Source organism: Dipteris shenzhenensis, chromosome 26 (assembly GCF_047967505.1).
Source record: "Dipteris shenzhenensis isolate YYH24624 ecotype China chromosome 26, Dip_SZ_1.0, whole genome shotgun sequence".
Classification (NCBI taxonomy): Eukaryota; Viridiplantae; Streptophyta; class Polypodiopsida; order Gleicheniales; family Dipteridaceae; genus Dipteris; species Dipteris shenzhenensis.
In genome coordinates, this window is record NC_141621.1 from 29,337,626 (window position 1) to 29,357,261 (window position 19,636).

The window sequence follows — 19,636 nt, forward strand, 5'->3', positions numbered from 1 at the left end:
CACCTCAAAAATAAGTAAACAAAGAACAAGATTAAAGACATATTGATAGATTTACATATAAATGTGCTCTTCTAGATGTGTACCATAAGAGCTTTGAAATACAGCTATGCAAAAAGCTTTGGAATACAACTATGCCATAAGATCGCACCTAAAACTTGAACGAGGTATGCATGCCATAGGAGTTGCTAGTGATGCTTAAATCTTGATTGACATTTGAATTCTACGTAACCTCTCAAGTGTTTGACATGAGGTTAGAGATGCAAAGAAGAAATATATACTCAATATTTTACCCAGGACTTGCATACGACTACCCTTGTTGCTTCTAAGCTCCACAACTCCCTTTCTGTTTGAGCATTTTTAAACCTCTTCAATAGCTAAGAGGATCCTATTGTAGCTTTACTTGACTTTTTTTATGGTTGTATAAAAGCAAGGCTAAGAATTTTGCAAAAGATTGATTAGTACACAAACATGTCAAACTTACATACTGTGGATTATAAAATCATTGCCGCCAATCAGTGGTAGCAGACATGGGATTCACAAACATCATGGTTCTTGGTACCTGGGCAAACCATGAATATTTCATTGCAAGCTAATAATAATTGACAGCGTAGTACGAATGGCTTAATAAAAAAAGTTAAATATAATGTGTCTATCTTTGTGTGTGTGTGTGTGTGTGTGTGTTCACTATTTAAAAAAAGTGTGCGCTCGCGCGCGCGCACGTGTGTACTCTTATCTACAAACAGTAGCCATATATGAATAAAAGGGCCTCTCTCTCTCTCTCTCTCTCTCTCTCTCTCTCCATACACACACACGCACGCACCCACACACAAGCATGTGTTATAATGGTCACCTCCCCATCTGTAAGCCCCCATATGACGAGAGCATGGGGGAGGTAGACCTGGAAATATTGGGGCTGCCACATGGACAGCACATGAGCTGCCATATGGGCAGCTGTCAAGACAAAGGGCAGGCCATGGACCTACAATTGGAGGCGCAGCATGGTGACCTGTTTGGGCAGGCTTGTGTGCAGGGTTATTGCCTGCAGCAGGTCCTGAACAGGGCGCGGACCTGTACGGCTGCAGTACAGCTGCATGGCAAGCGTCTATGGGAAGGCATAAGGCCTGCAATAGGCGCAGGAATGGGCAAAGGCAGCAGCCCAAAAGGGGCTGCCAAAGGAACTTATATAGGGCTGGTTGGACCAGCCAACCAGGTCGGCCAGGATGAGGCTGGCTGGTCGGTCCATTCAAGGGTCAGTCCATTCAAGGGGGCCTTGCGCCCTATAAGAGGAGGGCTTCCATGCCCTCATTCCATATAATCTGGAGCAGCTTTTGAGGAGCAGAAAGGAGCAGCACTAGCAGCAGCAGTTGGGCCTCATCCTGGAGGTGAGCTTGGCTGAAGACCTCCACACTTAGCTCACTCAGAGGGCTGCCCACCTAGGCTGGTTCCCAAACAGCAAGGTGGAGAGGATCACTCTAGACTGAAACCCTACATTTGCTCGAGGTGGAGCATGTGCACTTAGAGATCTAGAAGTGCTTGACATTTAGTAGGAGAACCTTTTGGTATTGTATCCTGTCCTACTTCGTGGACGGACGGAAATATAAAGAGTTGCTTCTATATTTTTTTCTGAGCATTGTCTATTAACTGGCTTGCACATCTATGCACATTAAGTTAAGAAGTCTATGATTCCACACCCCACACCACACTGTGTGAGCTCCTAGGCAATTACTATCAGTCTTCTACTGTGCATACCCTCTATTGGGTCATTTCTAACATGGTATCAGAGGCTAGAGCCCAGGTAGGAGGCTCAGGGGTGTGGGAGCCTGAACGCAGGGACCTTGCTGAACGACGACCCTCATTCAGAAGCTCTTGGGAATCGACTTCCACGACTGGAGGATTATGCCCTTGCGAGAAGGAGGGTGACTCAAGCTCAGTCATGTGCGTTCAGAGTTCTGGTCCACCGAAATTTGAGTTTGGTTGACTTTGCTGTGTGGTATAACAGCAGAGATGTCGACCGCTACAGCCTTTTCAGCCCTTGCTCTCCCTTCCTCCTCCCCCAGTTTTCTCTCATTCACTATCTCTAACTTCGGAGAGTCTGGAAACTAGACGGAACCCACTACCCAATCTGGAAGGTGCAAATCCGGATCAAAAGTTGTGGAAGCTGACAACGGGAGTGGAGGCAAAGCCGGAGGACATGGTGGATAGGCAAGGGAAGATACTCATGGCAGTAGACAGAGAGGAGCTCGAAGCTTGGGAAGACAGAAATCCCCATGCCCTGGCATTAATCATTGGGACTAAGGCAGACTCTGTGCTTCCACATATCCAAATGGCCGAGACGTCAGTAGAGACGTGGGTCACTCTGAAGGATCTATACGAGACGGACAACACCTCCTGGATTTTGCTTTCAACATCAACTCTACAATCTTGATATGGAAGGAGATACGGTACATAGCCACTTGACGAAGGTCAAGGTGGTGAGGGATCGATTGGCGGTAGTTGGTCAGAAGACAGACTCATGCCATTTGGCCTTGATGGTACTGAGGAGGCTACCTCAGAGTTTCAAGAACTTTGTTACCACCGTGACAGCAGAACAGAGACCAAACCTCTGACGTTTAAGGAGTTGGGTCCATTACTGCTACAGGAGGATGCTCGGGAGAAGCTCTACAATGACGACAAACATGACAAGGCACTGCTCGCGAAGGATTACACTGCCAAAGGAAAGGGCAAGCCTAACGGTGGCAAGTCCAAGAAAGACGACTCTGATGACAAGGAGACTTCCAAGAGGAAGCAGAAGAAGAAGTGCTTCTACTGTGATACGCCAGGACATTTTGCAAAGGACTGTAGAAAGAAAAAGGCGGATCGAAAAAACAAAAGGAAGGAGTCCGACTCAGATTCAGAGGGAGAGGCCAAAGCAAATGTGGTAATTGAAGAGTTGTTCATGGTGACATCACCGAGTGTTACCAAGGTCAGATACATTGACCAAGAAATCACAGTGAGGATGTCTGACATAGAGATGTGGGTCGACGAGGAGTCAGATGCCTTTGTGAAGGTGAAAGACAACATGGAGCGTTTGGTACCTTCCAGGTGTGTGGCTGTCGACACTGACACGAGGGTGGATTCCATGGAGGCCCTGGGGTCTCATGGTCAGATGGATGATGTTCTTCAGAAGAGGACAGTACAGGATTACACAAGCTTTTCATGGGTGCCTCGATGAGGTACAGGGTTTGCTTTCAAATCAAGCACACACGCAGTACGACGGTCTGGTATGTACTCGATATTTTGCATTTGAGCCTTTATAACATGCTGTGAAGAGACTCTGCTCTTCATTTGTCTTAGGTGATATGAGATTGGAAGGTCTTCGAAGGCAGAGGGGGAAGTATTGGTGCTTCTTCAAATCTCAAATGCAGATTGCTAGAAGGTGATGGACAAAGGGTACTGAAGCCAAAAGAGTACCTGCTTGAGAACTCACCGAGAGTTCAGGCTCCTGGTTATCTGGAAATATTCATTGGTTGCAGACCTTGCCAAAGGCAGGACAAGTTGAAACAAACCCTTAGAGCATGGTTCCAGGAAGACTCTAGGTTGTTCACTCATTATGAGGGGGACAACTCGAAGATCGCGACGGCTGGACTGCTCGAGTTCGACAAAGGAAACGTGACTAAAGATGGTGGTGCCAGGAGGTACTACCAAAGATGGACCTATGTACCAAGATGGTGTGCGGAAGCGGAACCAGACCTGGTGGAGCAGGAGCCACTGGATGAAAAGCCAAGAAAAGATTTCGACATCAAAGAGTTCCAGAGGACTACGACCCGGGAGTCACTAGAGCATCATCATCGACGTGTTGGCATTGGGCTTGGATGTGTCGGTGAGAGGGGGTGTTGGAATGGTCACCACCCCATCTGTAAGCCCCCATATGAGGAGAGCATGGGGCAGGTAGACCTGGAAATATTGGGGCTGCCACATGGGCAGCACATGAGCTGCCATGTGGGCAGCTGTCAAGACAAAGCGCAGGCCATGGACCTACAATTGGAGGTGCAGCATGGCGACCTGTTTGGACAGGCTTGTGCGCAGGGTTATTGCCTGGAGCAGGTCCTGAACAGGGCGCGGACCTGTACGGCTGCAGAATGGCTGCATGGGAGGCGTCTATGGGCAGGCATAAGGCCTGCAAACAGGCCTGCAATAGGCGCAGGAATGGGCAAAGGCAGCAGCCCAAAAGGGGCTGCCAAAGGCCCTTATATAGGGCTGGTTGGACCAGCCAACCAGGTCGGCCAGGATGAGGCTGGCTGGTCAGTCCATTCAAGGGGGCCTTGTGCCTTATAAAAGGAGAGCTTCCATGCCCTCATTCCATGTCATCTGGAGCAGCTTTTGAGGAGCAGAAAGGAGCAGCACTAGCAGTAGCAGTTAGGCCTCATCCTAGAGGTGAACTTGGCTGAAGACCTGCACACTTAGCTCACTCAAAGGGCTGCCCACCTAGGCTGGTTCCCAGACAGCAAGATGGAGAGGATCACTCTAGACTGGGAGTCTACATTTGCTCGAGGTGGAGCAGTGGGCTCAGAGATCAAGAGTACTTGACATTTAGTAGGAGAACCTTTTGGTATTGTATCCTGTCCTACTTTGTGGATGGACGGAAATATAAAGAGTTGCTTCTATATTTTTTTCTGAGCATTGTCTATTAACTAGCTTGCACATCTATGCACATTAAGTTAAGAAGTCTATGATTCCACACCCCACACCACACTGTGTGAGCTCCTGGCCAATTACTATCAATCTTCCGCTGTACATACCCTCTATTGGGTCATTTCTAAAATGGTATCAAAGCCCAAGTAGGAGGTTTACGGATGTGGGAGCCTGAAGGCAGGGACCTTGCTGAACGACAACCCTGATTCAAAAGCTCTTGGGAATCGACTTCCACGATTGGAGGATTGTGCCCTTGCGAGAAGGAGGGTGACTCAAGTTCAATCAGGTGCATTCAGAGTTCTGGTCCACCGAAATTTGAGTTTGGTTGACTTTGCTGTGTGGTATAACAGCAGAGATGTCGACCGCTACAGCCTCTTCAGCCCCTGCTCTCCCTTCCTCCTCCCCCAGTTTTCTCTCATTCACTATCCCTAACTTCAGAGAGTCTGGGAAACTAGACAGGACCCACTACCCGATCTAGAAGGTGAAAATCCGGAGCCATTTAGTGGCTCGAAAGTTGTGGAAGCTGACAACGGGAGTGGAGGCGAAGCCGGAGGACATGGTGGATAGGCAAGGGAGGATACTCTTGGCAGTAGAAAGACTTGGCATGGTGGAGTTGAATCCATGTGCTAGTCTACAACTAGGCTAAATTTTAGTTCGTTCATTTTATGTGTTGGATGCGCTGTAATGGATCAAGAGGTGGTTCCGATTATGGCAGTAGACAGACTTGGCATGGTGGAGTTGAATCCCATATAAGGATGTGCTAGTCTACAACTAGGCTACACGTCAAAGTGGAAAATGCAGCAAAATTAATTTTACTTTGTTCATTTTATGTGTTGGATGCGCTGTAATGGATCAAGAGGTGGTTCCGATTATGAGCTTTTAATGTTTTTGACCTATGGAAAAGTCAGAATGCAAATCCAATGTAGACACAATATGATGATCATTTTTTCTATTTGGATCACCTCCAAATTCCACCTGGATCAAAATTTATGGGCATTTGAAGTTTGCACCACACTTAGTCCAAGGGAGGGTCCAAATTGATGATGTGGCTCTGTGTGTCACATGCAAAGCCTATGAAGAGGCAAGTGTGCCTATCAAAGGCTATGTGCTGACATGGCACTTTTAACGTGGCATTGCCATAGGTCATGATGACATAGCCCTGATGATTGGACATGCTGATGTGGTAGGTGATGATGTGTTAGCTGACGTGGTTGTTTGACGTGGAAGCATACATGGCACGGGTGAAGTGGATGTGCCACGTGTCTCTCTGATGTGTCAGCGGCGGTGACATGGCAATGCTAACTGTGCTAGGTGATGTGGCACCTAGGGCTGTGACATGGCACAAAAGGCCTACATGGTAGTTGACTGGACACTGGTAATGATGATGTGGCTAGCTTGCATGGCGTCAATGATGTGGCACTTGGACCTACAAGCTTGATGTAGCAATTCCGCGTGGAGATGTTCATGTGGCAGATAACATGCCATGTGTCACAATTGTGAGTCGTGACCAGAGGTGTTGCTCACCTTATCTCTTTTAGGTAAGCCACGTGTTGGGCAGAATTTGGCAGGCAAAATCTATTGCATTGAAGCCAGGAGCTGTTGAGCGTTGAAGTAGAGACGTCTACGGACTAGAGACCTCACAAAGACTAGAACCAAAACTAGCTAGAGGACCAGAAAACCAGCCTGAGACAGGGAAGAAACCTCAAATGACTTCATGAACTAAACCTTAGACTTCTCATAAGAACTGAAAAAGGAGGAAGACTAAAATGAGCATAACTCTATCTCCATAGCTCGGAATCACAAGCTTTCTAAAGCAAACCAAAGAGAAGAAGGGGCTCTAAACAAAGACCTAGAGAAGGAATGAAGATGCCTCATGAAGGAGTGCTGCACCTTGACAGAAAAAGGGCTTGCATGCCTTGATGGAACAAGGGCTTGCAACCTCTCTCAAGAAAACTCTCTAAATGGAGAATGCCTTGCAAGGGGAGCTTGACATTCATGAAGGGAGTGGGAGCACCATCGGGGAGAGAGAGAGAGAGAGAGAGAGAGAGAGAGAGAGGAGAGTGCACATGAGATAGCTACCTATACACTATGTTGTATTGAACATAAACATGAATATATACATGAGAATCCCTTAGGGTTAGGGTTTGGGTTTGGCCCTAATGCCCTTTAGGTATGATGCGATTTACACCATCCTCAATGCTATTCCCCCTCTTCCTTCTTTACCTAGCCCAAATGTAATCCATTGGGTCTTCTCTCTAGCTGCCCTTGAGTGAGTTGTGTGCTTTCCATCCCTTGGGTTCTCTTGGTTTGACTCCTCTCCCAAATCGTCACTAGATCATCATTAATTAAACTTCATTCTTAATGATGATCTTTCCTTGGCTTTGCTGCCCCACATTGATGCTCCTTACAAACCTTGCTGAAAAAAACAGATTAAGCTTTCTCGTGTCTGCCTTACTTCATCGTTCTCAACCCAGCATGTCAGATCTCCTCAACTACCTTTACCCATGCCTCATTAACTTGAATATCCTTTCCAAATTTGGTTACCTCCCTCTCCTACCCTTTGTGGGGGTTAAAGGCCACTGTGCCTTAACCCTGGTTATGTACAATACTCAAACACACATATATATGGAGGACATAAAAGATTAGGGTGTTTCTGCACCCACCAAAACTTGTGTGGCTCTCTTCTAGCTTGCCCTCTCTCTAACCCTCTTCCGTTTTGCTTCCGTTGAGAGCAATCTTAACTGGTATCAGAGCCCAGGTGGTCTATTTGATGCTTGTGGGTGTTCTAACTAGCTCGGGTGTGTGCCTGTAGCCCAAAGTCTGCTGCTGCAGCTGTGTGGAAGGAAGGAGAAGCTCCATTGAGTGACTTTACCTGCATCCTGGTTTACAAAGACCTTGTAGAAACCTACGGAAATTTCTCTGAATGGTTTTGGAAGTTCCTGGAGTGGTTTGACAGCCCATAGGTGGTTTTGGAAGCAAAGAAACGTATTTTGAGCAAGAATGACGAATTTTCCTTCTGGTGGCCATTGTTTTCCTATGTGAACCTCGTGGATATTGCTGCTCTGTATTTTCGCCCAACCTAGCTCATTTTGTGAGCATTTTGGAGACTTTGAGGGCATTTTGAAGCTATTTCATAAGTCCTTCTCCTAATGCTATTTTTTTGTGAACCATGAGTCCAGCTATCACCTCCAAAGCTCTTCTAAGCCTCCATCTAGCTTCCAAGAAGCTTGAGAGAAGTAGCAGGAGCAAGAAAAACCCACTGGAAGCAATCATTTTGCATTCTTTGAGCTCCTGTAAGCTCCGAATGCTCGTGATTCAGATACACTTCAACAGACCACCATTTTCCGTTCCGTCTATTTCGGGGGAGCGGAGATGGGCCAGAACGGTTACCGCAAATTTTAAGGCGTTTCGATGAAGGATTTCTCAAATTCTGATGCTCTGTGTCATCAATCTACGTCTCTGATGCAAAATCAATTTTTCACATAGTAACACGTGGCATTTTGACTAAGGTCTAAGTTACCTAAGGTTTTTTAATTGTTGTTAAACTGCGAGGCTTGACTGCCTCTTTTGCATCTGTCAGTTGGGATTTCAGAGTTCCGACAGAAGAGAGATATTTGCAGATTGTCTTGCGAGTCCGATTATGCAGTGACGCCCATGTTTTGAGGCATCTCAAACGGTCATTGCCGTGGGGCCGTGATTTTTGGGACATACCTTATGCAAATCACTTCGATTGCAGTATGAGATGTGCGCTCATTCGTAGTTTGCATTGGGTTGCAGTGGATGCTTTACAGGCCATTTGGATGCATTGCAATCATTGTTGGATGCGTTGATAGGCCCAGATTACCTTATGGGATGCTTTATTGATGGACGTTTACCACACAAATGCTATTTTATGCTGAGGGACAACTTTATCACATTGCAGTTGATACACTGATAGTGCTATGCTCTCTTGGATGAGACATTATTGATGCTTATGCCCATGGACGATGTTTATGCTTGAGACATTTGACTCTTATTGGCATTGAGTTTGCCATTGTTTTGTCATTGCAGGTTGACATTTTCTTTTGGGCCAGATTTGCTCATATGGATCCATAGTATATGCCCATGAGTCAGATGCATTTTGATGCTTTGAGCCTTTTAGATTTGGTGATATTACCTTTCATTTTGGCATACACATTTAGGTGCACCTAGTATTTGGTGTTATTATTTCTTGCATGCACTAGCATGTAGGATTTTGCTTTATTTGCATCATGGCATTCTCTTCCATGTCTGAAAATGAGTTTTTCCGCATTAAAAAGTTTGATGGGACAAACTTTTCTTTGCGGAAAGAACAGATAAGGGATGTGCTTATTCAAAAGAAATTGCCTCCAATAAAGTTTACCTCATGAAGAGGTCGTTTGAGCTGCAAATGAAGATCGGGGTCTCCATTGCTTCTCACTTGAATGAATTCAATATTATTTTCAGCCAACTTCATGCTCAGAAGCTGAATTTTGATGCAGAGACTAAGGCAATATTCCTCGTGTTCATTGCCATCCTCATGGGATACCTTCCGTACAGCTGTCAATAACTCTGCACCTAGTGGAGTGCTGAAGTTTGATGATGTTGTGGGTAGCTTGTTGGCCGAGGAGATCGCGTCCTTAGGTCTACAACCAAACAACCATCTCAAGAAATGACATCCCAAGAATACCTCCAAATATCCTAGACCATAAGCTCCCAAAGAGCTATCAAGCAAGGACTCGTCTGGCTTCAGCTTCAGTATGCTTTCACCATGATCACCTTCCAGCGATCTTCTTCCGAGATTTGAAGAGGCACCCACACTTCCCCTTCTTCCTTCCATGAAGGCATACTCCTTCCAATCTCGTATTACTTGAGAAACATGAAAAGCAAATTCCCCCCATAGCATGCTATAAAGGCTAATCAATTACACAAGTACATACCAGACCATAGTCATGTTTGTATGCTTGCTCTGAGAACAAACCAGGCACCTCATGAAGGCACATTCAACTGCTGTGTGTACTTCTGTAATGCCCCCTTCTAAACCACATCCTCCATCTGACCCTAAAACCCTATGCCACTCCATGAAATCCTCCCTTAAGTCAATATTGTCAACCAAGCACCTAGAAGAGTCCAAGCAGTAAATGCTTTCCTTCACCTTCACAAAGGTTTCCAACCCACATCTCAATATCAAACATCCTCACTGGATCACCTCGGTCTACATATCTTACCTCAATAACACTCGAATATGTCACCAAGGATAGTTCTCCACTGACTACCACATTGGGTGTGTCTGACTTCCCCGGTTCAGAGCTGGACCCCTTCTTGCTCTTCTAATCCAAGTTCTTCTTTCTACAATCCTTCGCAAGATGACTTGGCATATCACAGTAGAAACACTTCTTCTTCTGCTTCCTCTTTTGCTTGTCTTTTGAAGTGTCCTCTTCATTCTTATAGTTGTCCTTCTTGAGCTTGCCATTGCTAGGCTTAGCCTTCCCCTTGCCAGCCCCACCTTTGTCGTTTGCCAACAATGCCTTGTCATCACCCTAGCCTCTTCCTATAGTAATAAGGGACCCGACTCCTCAAATGTAAAAGGTTTGTTCCTCTCTCCTATTGTCATAGTATTTATGAAGCCCTTGAAATTCTTTAATAGCATCCCAAGTACCAATAAGGCCAATTTACATGAGTCCACCTTTTGACCAACTAATACCCGTTGATCTCTCACCACCTTCACCTTTGTGAGATGGTCATGGACCATATCTCCTTCATCCATGCTCATATTGAACAACTGATGATTGAGAGCTAAGATCCGGGAGTGTCCTCAATTTTGTACAAATATTTCATAGTATCCCACGCCTCGACTGACGTATCCACCATTTGGATAGGAGGAATCACCATACTTGCCATCGTCCCTAAAAAGAGTGCAAGGACTTGGACATCTTTGTCCTCCCACGCTTCAAGCTCTTCTGGATCTACAACAAAGATAACTTTACCCAACGCATTCCTTGATGTCCATGGGCACTGGATCCACTCCCATTGCAACTTCCTAGCCACAAGATGACTACGGATCTTTAGCTTCAAAATAGGATAATTTGTCCCATCAAGCTTCCCGATCTCTCCAAAAATCACAATTGCATGGCTGTTGTATTAACAGTGACCGTAGGTACTGGAGCACCTCCACTGGTCCCACCAGCCCCCTCAACTCTACCGAGATTCTTTGAACCACCTACTTCAGAACCTCCACCACCACAACCCTTCTTTAAACACATAGCTTTTGGAAATCACCAAGCAATCAAAAGGAAACATTCTGTATCAACCAAACAGACTTTGTACACACCTGCCTACACCTGAGTCACCCTCCTCACAAGGGCACAATCCTTTAGACATGGAAGTCGATTCCCTAGAGCCTTGAATCAAGGTCATCCTTCAGCAAGGTCGTTGCCTTCAACCTCCACCACTAGTGAGCCTCCATTCGGGCTCTGATACCACAACGGATGATAGATATGTGTGGCCCAAGAACTCACACTAGTGCTAGGTATGGAATCCAAAACTTCTTTCCTCATGCTTAGCATACATGTGCAAGCAAGTAAATAGAAAGTGCTCATGAGAGAGAGACAGAACCAACTGTAGATATCTTTTCGTCCAATGGACACAATACAAAACAAGTCAGAGTCCCACCAGAACGTGATCCTTTTGATGGGATATCTCAAGGTGTATGCCCCAGGCACACCTTGGTTTCTATGTGTGTGTGCTAGAGGCACAGTTAGGTGCCCATAAGCACTGTTAGGTGGTGGTAGAAGCCACATAGGATGATTGAGAGAATCTAGGAGCAGATTAAGGAGATGATTATGGAGCTCAGAGGTCATCAGTGATGTCAATGATCATGTAAGAGGTACCTACTTAAGGACCTCACCTTTCATCTAGGGTCTTCTTAGGCTTGTTGTCCCTTCTTTCGACTACCGACTGTCTTTCTTTTTCTTCTACATGTCCTGTTGCTACATGCCTTTGCTCATAGGTGGTGAGAGCTACTGCAAGGCCATGGCACCTGATTGGACCTATTTGGGCTTGCCCCACCCTATTACTGTGGAACAACACCGGCGAGCCATCCTAGGGTAGAAGAAAAAACCATTCTCCAAAGCTGGATCGATAATATTTTTCCAACAACATGCCAAGGACTGCAACCGAAGTAATAGTTGAGCATTTTAAATCTATGCATCATATGCATTACTTCTAGCTTTGCAGAAGATGTTGCTCTATCATACATCAACGACATTTTTCCAACAACATGCCGAGGAGTTTTGAGCATTGTAAGCCCTGGAACGTCAGGAAACTCAAAGACAGGAATGTTTGTTGTTGCAAAGTGTGAAAGCCAACACGCTCAAGTTAGCCTGCATAGTAGCTAACATTTGTTGGTGCTGAAGTAGCATGGCCTCTCGATCAAGTCTGTGCTGCTTTTTTGTATGGGCGAGCTTGGCACATCAAAGTGCCTCCTTGTTCTTGCATTCATCTCGCATCAGCAAGAGTAATGTTTTGAAATCTAAGACTCCTTGAGACTCTTGAGGCTATTCTGGCTCCTTTTCTTCGAGCTGCTACTTAGTTTGGTCTAGTTGCCTTCTGTTTTCTTCCATCTGCCATGAGGTTTCCTCTAGCTGGATTAAGAGGAATCGATTCTACTCCATAAGCTTCTCCATCATTTCTTGACTACTCTACAGAAGCGTACTTTTCTAGCTGTCTCTATCGTCTTGGAAGTCAAACTTTAAGAAATCTCTCTCCTTTCCTCATCCATGGCGCTTGGATGTGTGATCTTTCCTGACTCAACACAACCCTTACTCACAGTAGTCAAGCTAGATCACAAATTGAAGCTCTAATACCAATGTGTGATCTTTCCTGACTCAACACAAACCTTACTCACAATTGTCAAGCTAGATCACAAACTAAAGCTCTAATACCAATGTAACATGCAATGGTTAATCGCAACAAGACCTTTAAACCTTTAGAGAGTCGTCTTCAACTCTGCACCATAGAGAGGGGAATGAGAGATAAGCAAATCCATAACCTATTGGGTCCCTATGGAGGGTTCCCTCCGCCATATAGGGGAGAATTTGCTTTAATCTTGGAGAACTAAAATACAACTAAATGTCACTCTTTCATAGAGCAAAGAATGCAACTCTAAAGAGACACTAAGAATACTACAACAAACCCAAAGACCTAAGAAGCAGCTCCAAACAATGACCAAGACCTCAATGCTATCCACACCATCGATATAGACCACTCTATGAGGCTCATAATGCAGGCTAGTGCTATCCACAGACTCAGAGACCGACGTCTAGCACGTGCCTGACTCGTCCACGGATGGGGGATCAAAATGGAGCCATGGCATACGACCAAAATTCTACTATAGAGATCTACTAATATTCATAATGCAGTTGATGTTGAATCCACTGTGTCACAATGCACCCTAGTGCAGGGGTGCATGTGACAGACTATCTTTGGAGTTGTTGGGAGATGCTAATGGGAGACCAGAGTTAAGTGACGTGCAAGAAATCACAAGTTCATTGTTTAGCAAAGAACAAAGCCTAGCAGCATAACGTAGTTGTAAGGCTAGGTCTAGAGCCCAAATCATGGTTGTAAGACCATAGTCACAAGAAACGTTTGGTCTGTTTCATTGTTTCGTCATTTCGATACGTTTCGTTTCGTCTAACGAAATGGATAGGTTTCGAATCGATACTAAATATATACAAGGATAAGCTAATAAGATATGTTATATTCAAGTTTATATTAGTCAAGACACCTAAAAAGGAATTCAAAACACAAACACATTCTTCAAATTTATTTAAAATCCAAGCTTTCATTATGCTTTCTCAACTTTAGATAAGTTTTGAAATGATACTAAATGTATACAAGGATTGGGGCAAATAAGATATGCAATATTCAAGTTTTTCAATCTCCTTTCTCAAGTTTCAACTCTAACCATTTAATATCTATGGAGTCAAAACTTAAAAGCATATGGATTCTAGGAAGAACGGGGCAAAAAATTGTGTATTTTGATTTGGGCGAAACAGAGGTTTCATTGAGAGTGTTTCGACCTGTTTCGAAATGTTTCCTCTGTTTCTACGTTTCAACAAGACGAAACAGGTTTTCATATGACTATGCTTATGAGTAAGACACGTTAAGACACGACATGTCAAACACACTTCAAACACGAGTGTCTAAAGTGTCTTAAGATAAGACACGTAAGGCACATCATTTGTGGTTATAATAATAAATATTAATTAATATATGTATAAGTGTACAACTTGCTAGCATAGCTAGCTGCTAGATTCTAGAAGTACAATAAACTACACTTAAAGAAACAATGCACTTGTACAATGTCATTAAGAGTCAAGGCTTGTCACTCAAGACTTAAAAGTTGAAGTTAAGACTCACGACTCAAGAGCTTGCAAAGAGTCATGCCTCGAGCTTGCAAGTCATGACTCACAACTTTAATGGTTTAAACTGACAATTGAATTAATCATTTCAGAAGGAGTGACACTCCGCATCGTCAAGCTGTAAGCACAACAGCAGACTCGACACCACTAGGAGTGAACAAAAACAATTCCATAACGCTCTCCAATGCAGCCAGAGCATGGGGAACGCATCAAAGTTCTGAACTTGGTCTCCAATAAGCATTTACCATCGTGTGTGGGAAGCTTGACTTAAAACTCTCTTATTTATGGTGCATTTACACTAGGGATGATTTTACATGAGGCGATTATATGAAAGGACAATTAATACATCAGAGCCTGCTGATGAATAGCTTAGTTGGTAGGCTTATGGCTTCACTGACTGCCGATGGGTAGTCCCTCTCAGGTTTCTGTATGAAAGGGTCTTGTGTAAGCTCTGAACACAGGCACACACGGAACTTATGCTTGGGTGCGGATGAGAATAGAAGAAAATCTTTGCTTACTATGTTATTTTTCTTTAGTAGTTTCAGCTTTGTTTCACGTGTCTTACTAAATTCCCACCCTCTGATGCAAATGATAGCATGCATTCCAAGATGATTTTACAATGGGGCACCTGGTCTTTATATAGTATTAAACCTGGGCATAAATGCACTAATTCTTACCGGATTAATCTACACAACAGACAACAGCTCAGCATAAGAGTACAACTTGTATACAGGACATTGCTATGTACCAATCATGTACATCCCTAACTAAAACACTCTAGTTCTATAGCTCTAGAGTTCAGAATAGCACATGTGAGCATTCTACAAGCCATCTATTAATCAAGCCCTAGCTAGATATGCTTATTGGAGGTACCTAATGTTACACATCTTATTTTTGCAAAGAAAGCTACTGTTACACATCTGACTGTAATATGATGTAATTCAAAGTAATTGCATGTGAATGCAAAGAGAAACACAGAAATTTAAGAAAACACAAATCTTTGGATTGTTGGTGGCATGTTTATGAAAAATACTGAGAGGGCAAACAGATAGAAATCGATACCTGCATATGATGTAAGGAAGGCCATACATTGTGGAGAATCCATTGCTGGTTTGATGTATTTATTGGTACATGATCTCCTTCTCCAAGGCTATCACACTCCAGGAATTCAATCTGCATCCATAAATTCACAGGCAAGGAGTCATTCATTAAAAAACTCTGGGAATTGCATGGCCCTTGGGCCATTTTGCAAAATTGTTTGGATTTTCTGGTGATGGACATGACACAGGTTTATTTGAGGGCAAATTTACATCTTGCACACAGGCATTAAACATATGCACTGACACTGAGAAATACTCACAGACATGCATCTGTGCCAGCTGGTTGTCTGTTATAGTTTCAGATTGTTGACAAAGCTACAGTATTTTGGCAGGCCACATCAAATATTGATGCAGCTAGGATTCCCTTTTCATTTCCGTTTTCTCAGCACACCAGTTCGCTTATCCCACAGCCAGTTAATGCTGCTGCCTGCCCATGGAGAGAAGGTTGTATCCATTGCTGAAACATGATGCTCTCGACCTTGCGTTGCTGCTTCTTGTGTCAGCTCTTGAGATGTCTCCATACACTTCCAAATGAGAACCAATATGTAGCCTAAAGAAGGCGGATAACACTGAACCAGGTGACCCATTATACCAGTAACGTCAATGCTGGAGACATGTAAGGACTTGAAGTATCTCATTCATGCAATGACAAGCAATGGAGTCTGAATACCGGAGAACAGTGCCATGCTGAGCTCAGCAAGCGCGTCATTACATGGGGATGACTTCCACTAGCATCAATGCATGCGCCTCCTTGACATCAATCCTCTACTTCCATGTATTTCTATTCACCAACACCAGCTACCATACTTTGTAATTCCTTAGCATCCTCCCACTTCTGATTGGCAGCATAGATATTTGACAGTAACACAAACCCAGTCGCATTTGTTCCAGTAGATTTAATAAGAGAATCAAAGGCTCTTCTCCCTAGCTCCAGATTTCCATATTTTGCACAAGAGCCTAGCAAGGTCATCCACAGCACAGAGTCTCTTTGAAATGGCATTTGAAGTACCAAATCCTCAGCCTCGTCTAATTGTCCTGCACGGCCAAGAAGATCAACCATACATACATAGTGCTCAATCGTTGGTGTGAGGCCATAGTCTTCCTTCATGGACTTAAAATGATACTGGCCCTCTTGTACAAGGCCTGCATGGCTACATGAAGAAAGAAGAGACACAAATGTGACAGGAACTGGTTTCATGCCTTCTTGTTGCATGCTCTCAAAGTATTGCAGCGCTCTTTGGGAGTGCCCATGGTTTGCACATCCCTCAATCATTGCAGACCATGACACCACATCTCGTATAGGCAGCATATGAAATACATTGCTCGCACTTTCTAGGCTGCCAGATTTGGCATACATGTCAATCAGGGTGTTCCCAACAAACAAATCTGACTCCAGTCCTTGTTTCATTATGGCAGCATGGATCCACTTGCCCTGATCAAGTGCCGCTATGCTAGCACATGCTTTGAGGATGCAGACAAATGTCACTTCATTCGGCTCTACACCATCTTGTTGCATTTTTTTGAATAATGTCATGGCTTCCTCACCATAGCCAAGGTCAGCATGTCCTGCAATTATTGCAGACCATGACACCACATCTCTTACAGGCAACTGGTTAAATAGCCTGCATGCATTCACCAAGCTGCCGCATTTTGCATACATGTCAACCAGGGTTGCTGCAACTGAGAGAATTGAATCAAGCCCATGTTCCATGACACCAGCATGGATTAGTTTGCCCTGATCTAGGAAACTTATGCTTGTACATGCTTTGATGATGCAGAGATAGGTGACCTCATTTGGCTGTATCCCCTCTTGTTGCATTTTATCAAACAATTGAAGGGCTTTGGCATCATGCCCATGTTGAGCATATCCAGCGATCAATGCAGACCACGATACGACACTTCTTACTGGTAACTTCTCAGACAACTTCTCTGCACATTCCAGGTCGGCACATTTAGCATACATGTCCACCAGCGTGCTTCCAATAGATAGGTCAAATTCCAGCCCTTGTCTTGTGCAATCAGCATGGATCAGCTTGCCTTGATCTACAGCTCCTATGCTGGCACAAGCTTTGAGAATGCACACAAATGTGACCTTATCAGGTTGTACTCCCTCCTGTTGCATTCTCCTGAACGTTAGTAAAGCTTCCTTACCATGCCCAAGCTCTGCATACGCGTCAATCATCGCATTCCATGACACTGCATTCCGAACTAACAGTTTTTCAAACACTTTGCATGCAGTACCTATGCTACCACATTTGGCGTACATATCAACCAAGGTGTTCCCGATAAATACATCTAACCCCAATTCCTGTTCCAAGATTCTAGCATGAAAAAACTTGCCCTGATCTAGGGCTGATACAATGCTACATGCTTTGAGAACGCACACAAATGTCACTCCATTTGGCTTTAAGCCCTCCTGTTGCATTATGTGGAACAGTTGGAGGGCTTCAAGGCCATGCTTACAATAGATATACCCTGAAATGATTGCATTCCAGCACACCACATTTCGAGCTGACAAGTTGTCAAAAACCTTTCGTGCATCCTGTAGGCTGATGCACTTTGCATATAAGTCAATCAGAGTGCTTCCAATAAATATACCTGGCTCAAGTCCCCGTTTCATGATCTCTACATGCATCAGTTTGCCTTGATCTCGATCTGCGACACTGGCACATGCTTTGAGGATGCACAAAAATGTGACCTCGTTTGGTTCAATGCCATCCTGTAGCATTTTCTGAAACAAATAGAGAGCGTCCCACCCGTACCCATGTTTCGCGTACCCTGCAATCATTGCAGACCATGACACAACATTCTGAACTGGCAGCTTGTCAAACATGGTGCGGGCAGTCTGTAGGCTGCCACATTTGGCATACATGTCAACCAGAGTGTTTCCTACGAACGGATCTGTCTCAAGCCCTCGTTTCCTGATATCAGCAACAATTTGATCTAGGGCAGCTGTGCTGACACAAGCCTTTAGCACCGCCACAAAAGTGTATGAGCTAGGTTTCACATCTGACTTTCGCATTTGTTTATAAAGAATCATAGCCTGTTCACCTTGACCATGCTGTGCATGAGCCAAAATGATTGCAGTCCATGTGTACACATTTTGTTCCTGCAAACTCCCAAAAACTTGCAATGCTTCGAGCATGCTTCCACACGACGCAAACATTTGGATGAGCTGGCATCCAAGCTTGACATTCACATGGAGTTTATTTTCTAGGATTACAGAATACACTCGCCTTCCTGCCGCCAAGTCGTTCTTTTGTATACACCCTTCCAGGAGAGCGATCAAATTGTCCATCGACATCCGCATTGCATGAATCGCCATATCGTCAGGCCTGAATGAACACATGCCCGAGTCGCCTAGCTATCTAACAAAAATGTGATCAATACCTGACACCTTGTGCAAGTATCTAATGCTTCACAGGCAAGGCTTGAAATTTCTAATGACAAACCTGATATAAAAACACAATGAAAATGTAACAAAACAAAACATTCATCTCGTACTCAGGCTCGTACTCTGTGAAAGAGATTCGATAACACAGGCACCACTCTGGCTTCTTGGGTTCTCTTCTTTTCCCCTCATATACAACCGCTTCATTATCTAACCGTAGGTTCCACCCATTAACCCGAACTACAATCATCAACCATTAACTCGAACTACAATTATCAACCAGTCTCCTAAAGCATAATCCATAACCAGTAGCATGACCCGTCTACGACAGGTTAAAACCCGCTCCGCTGGGTCTCAAAGTGGGAACTTAAATTGTCTTTAATTTCAAGAAGTGAGTTTTTGAGTTAAATCAAGAGCCCCTCCATGGCACACACCGCTTGGCCTTGCTCTATGCTCAATTTACTCTTCTTGCCTTTGGATCCGTGTCTCAGTGCCACCCTTCTTCCTCTCTCGTCTCAAGCCATGACTTGGCCTCCTCTTGCCTCTCCGATTACATCTCTCCCCTCATGCCAGCGTCTTCCTCGTCACTCACCTAAACTTGTCGCTCAACGATCTCTCAAGTCGTCTAGTTGGGGCTCTTCCGTACTCTTGCTCACTTCAAGCTTCAACGTAACATCCATGGCACCATTCCTTCTCATCTCACCTAGTGCTTAACTCTATCCTGGCTAGATTTAAGCTATAGCAATTTGTTCAGCACCATATTCCTACCTCTCGAATTGCTTTCCAACCTCAATAGCCTCTTAGATTTGAGCTACAGCACCATCCCCCCTCTCTCAAATTGCTTTCCATTCACAACATCCTTTGTTTGAGTTCCAACATGCTTCCGGGTGCCAACCCTATATAGCTTAGCCAATTGGTGCAGCTCACAAAACACAATCAATTTGTAGAGGTCATCCTTAACATGTACATATGGTTGTGTTTATGTATGTATGCATGTATTTATACATGCATGTGTATCTTTGTGTGTTCGATCACACCTACAAAACCAAATTCAC

At 44.4% G+C, this 19,636-nt stretch overlaps 1 protein-coding gene across 3 annotated transcripts; it reads right to left on the minus strand.

The window, feature by feature from the left end:
- Positions 1 to 496: 496 nt before the first annotated feature.
- On the minus strand, positions 497 to 18,899 carry LOC147884925 (Tetratricopeptide repeat (TPR)-like superfamily protein). 3 transcript variants are annotated; one of them, XM_087397625.1, is made up of 4 exons: positions 18,707 to 18,899; positions 15,451 to 18,550; positions 15,153 to 15,263; positions 497 to 559 (listed from the first exon to the last, which is right to left on the minus strand). In XM_087397625.1, the coding sequence occupies exons 1-2, from the start codon at positions 18,786 to 18,788 to the stop codon at positions 15,972 to 15,974; spliced, it is 2,661 nt and encodes an 886-aa protein (XP_087253751.1). In that variant the 5' UTR covers positions 18,789 to 18,899; the 3' UTR covers positions 497 to 559; positions 15,153 to 15,263; positions 15,451 to 15,971. The 3 variants fall into 3 exon arrangements, with proteins under 3 accessions (XP_087253751.1, XP_087253752.1, XP_087253753.1); XM_087397626.1 differs by lacking the exon at positions 497 to 559 and having other exon boundaries at positions 15,015 to 15,263; positions 15,451 to 18,558; positions 18,643 to 18,884; XM_087397627.1 differs by lacking the exon at positions 497 to 559 and having other exon boundaries at positions 15,015 to 15,263; positions 15,451 to 18,558; positions 18,707 to 18,808.
- Between the last annotated feature and the right edge of the window lie 737 nt (positions 18,900 to 19,636).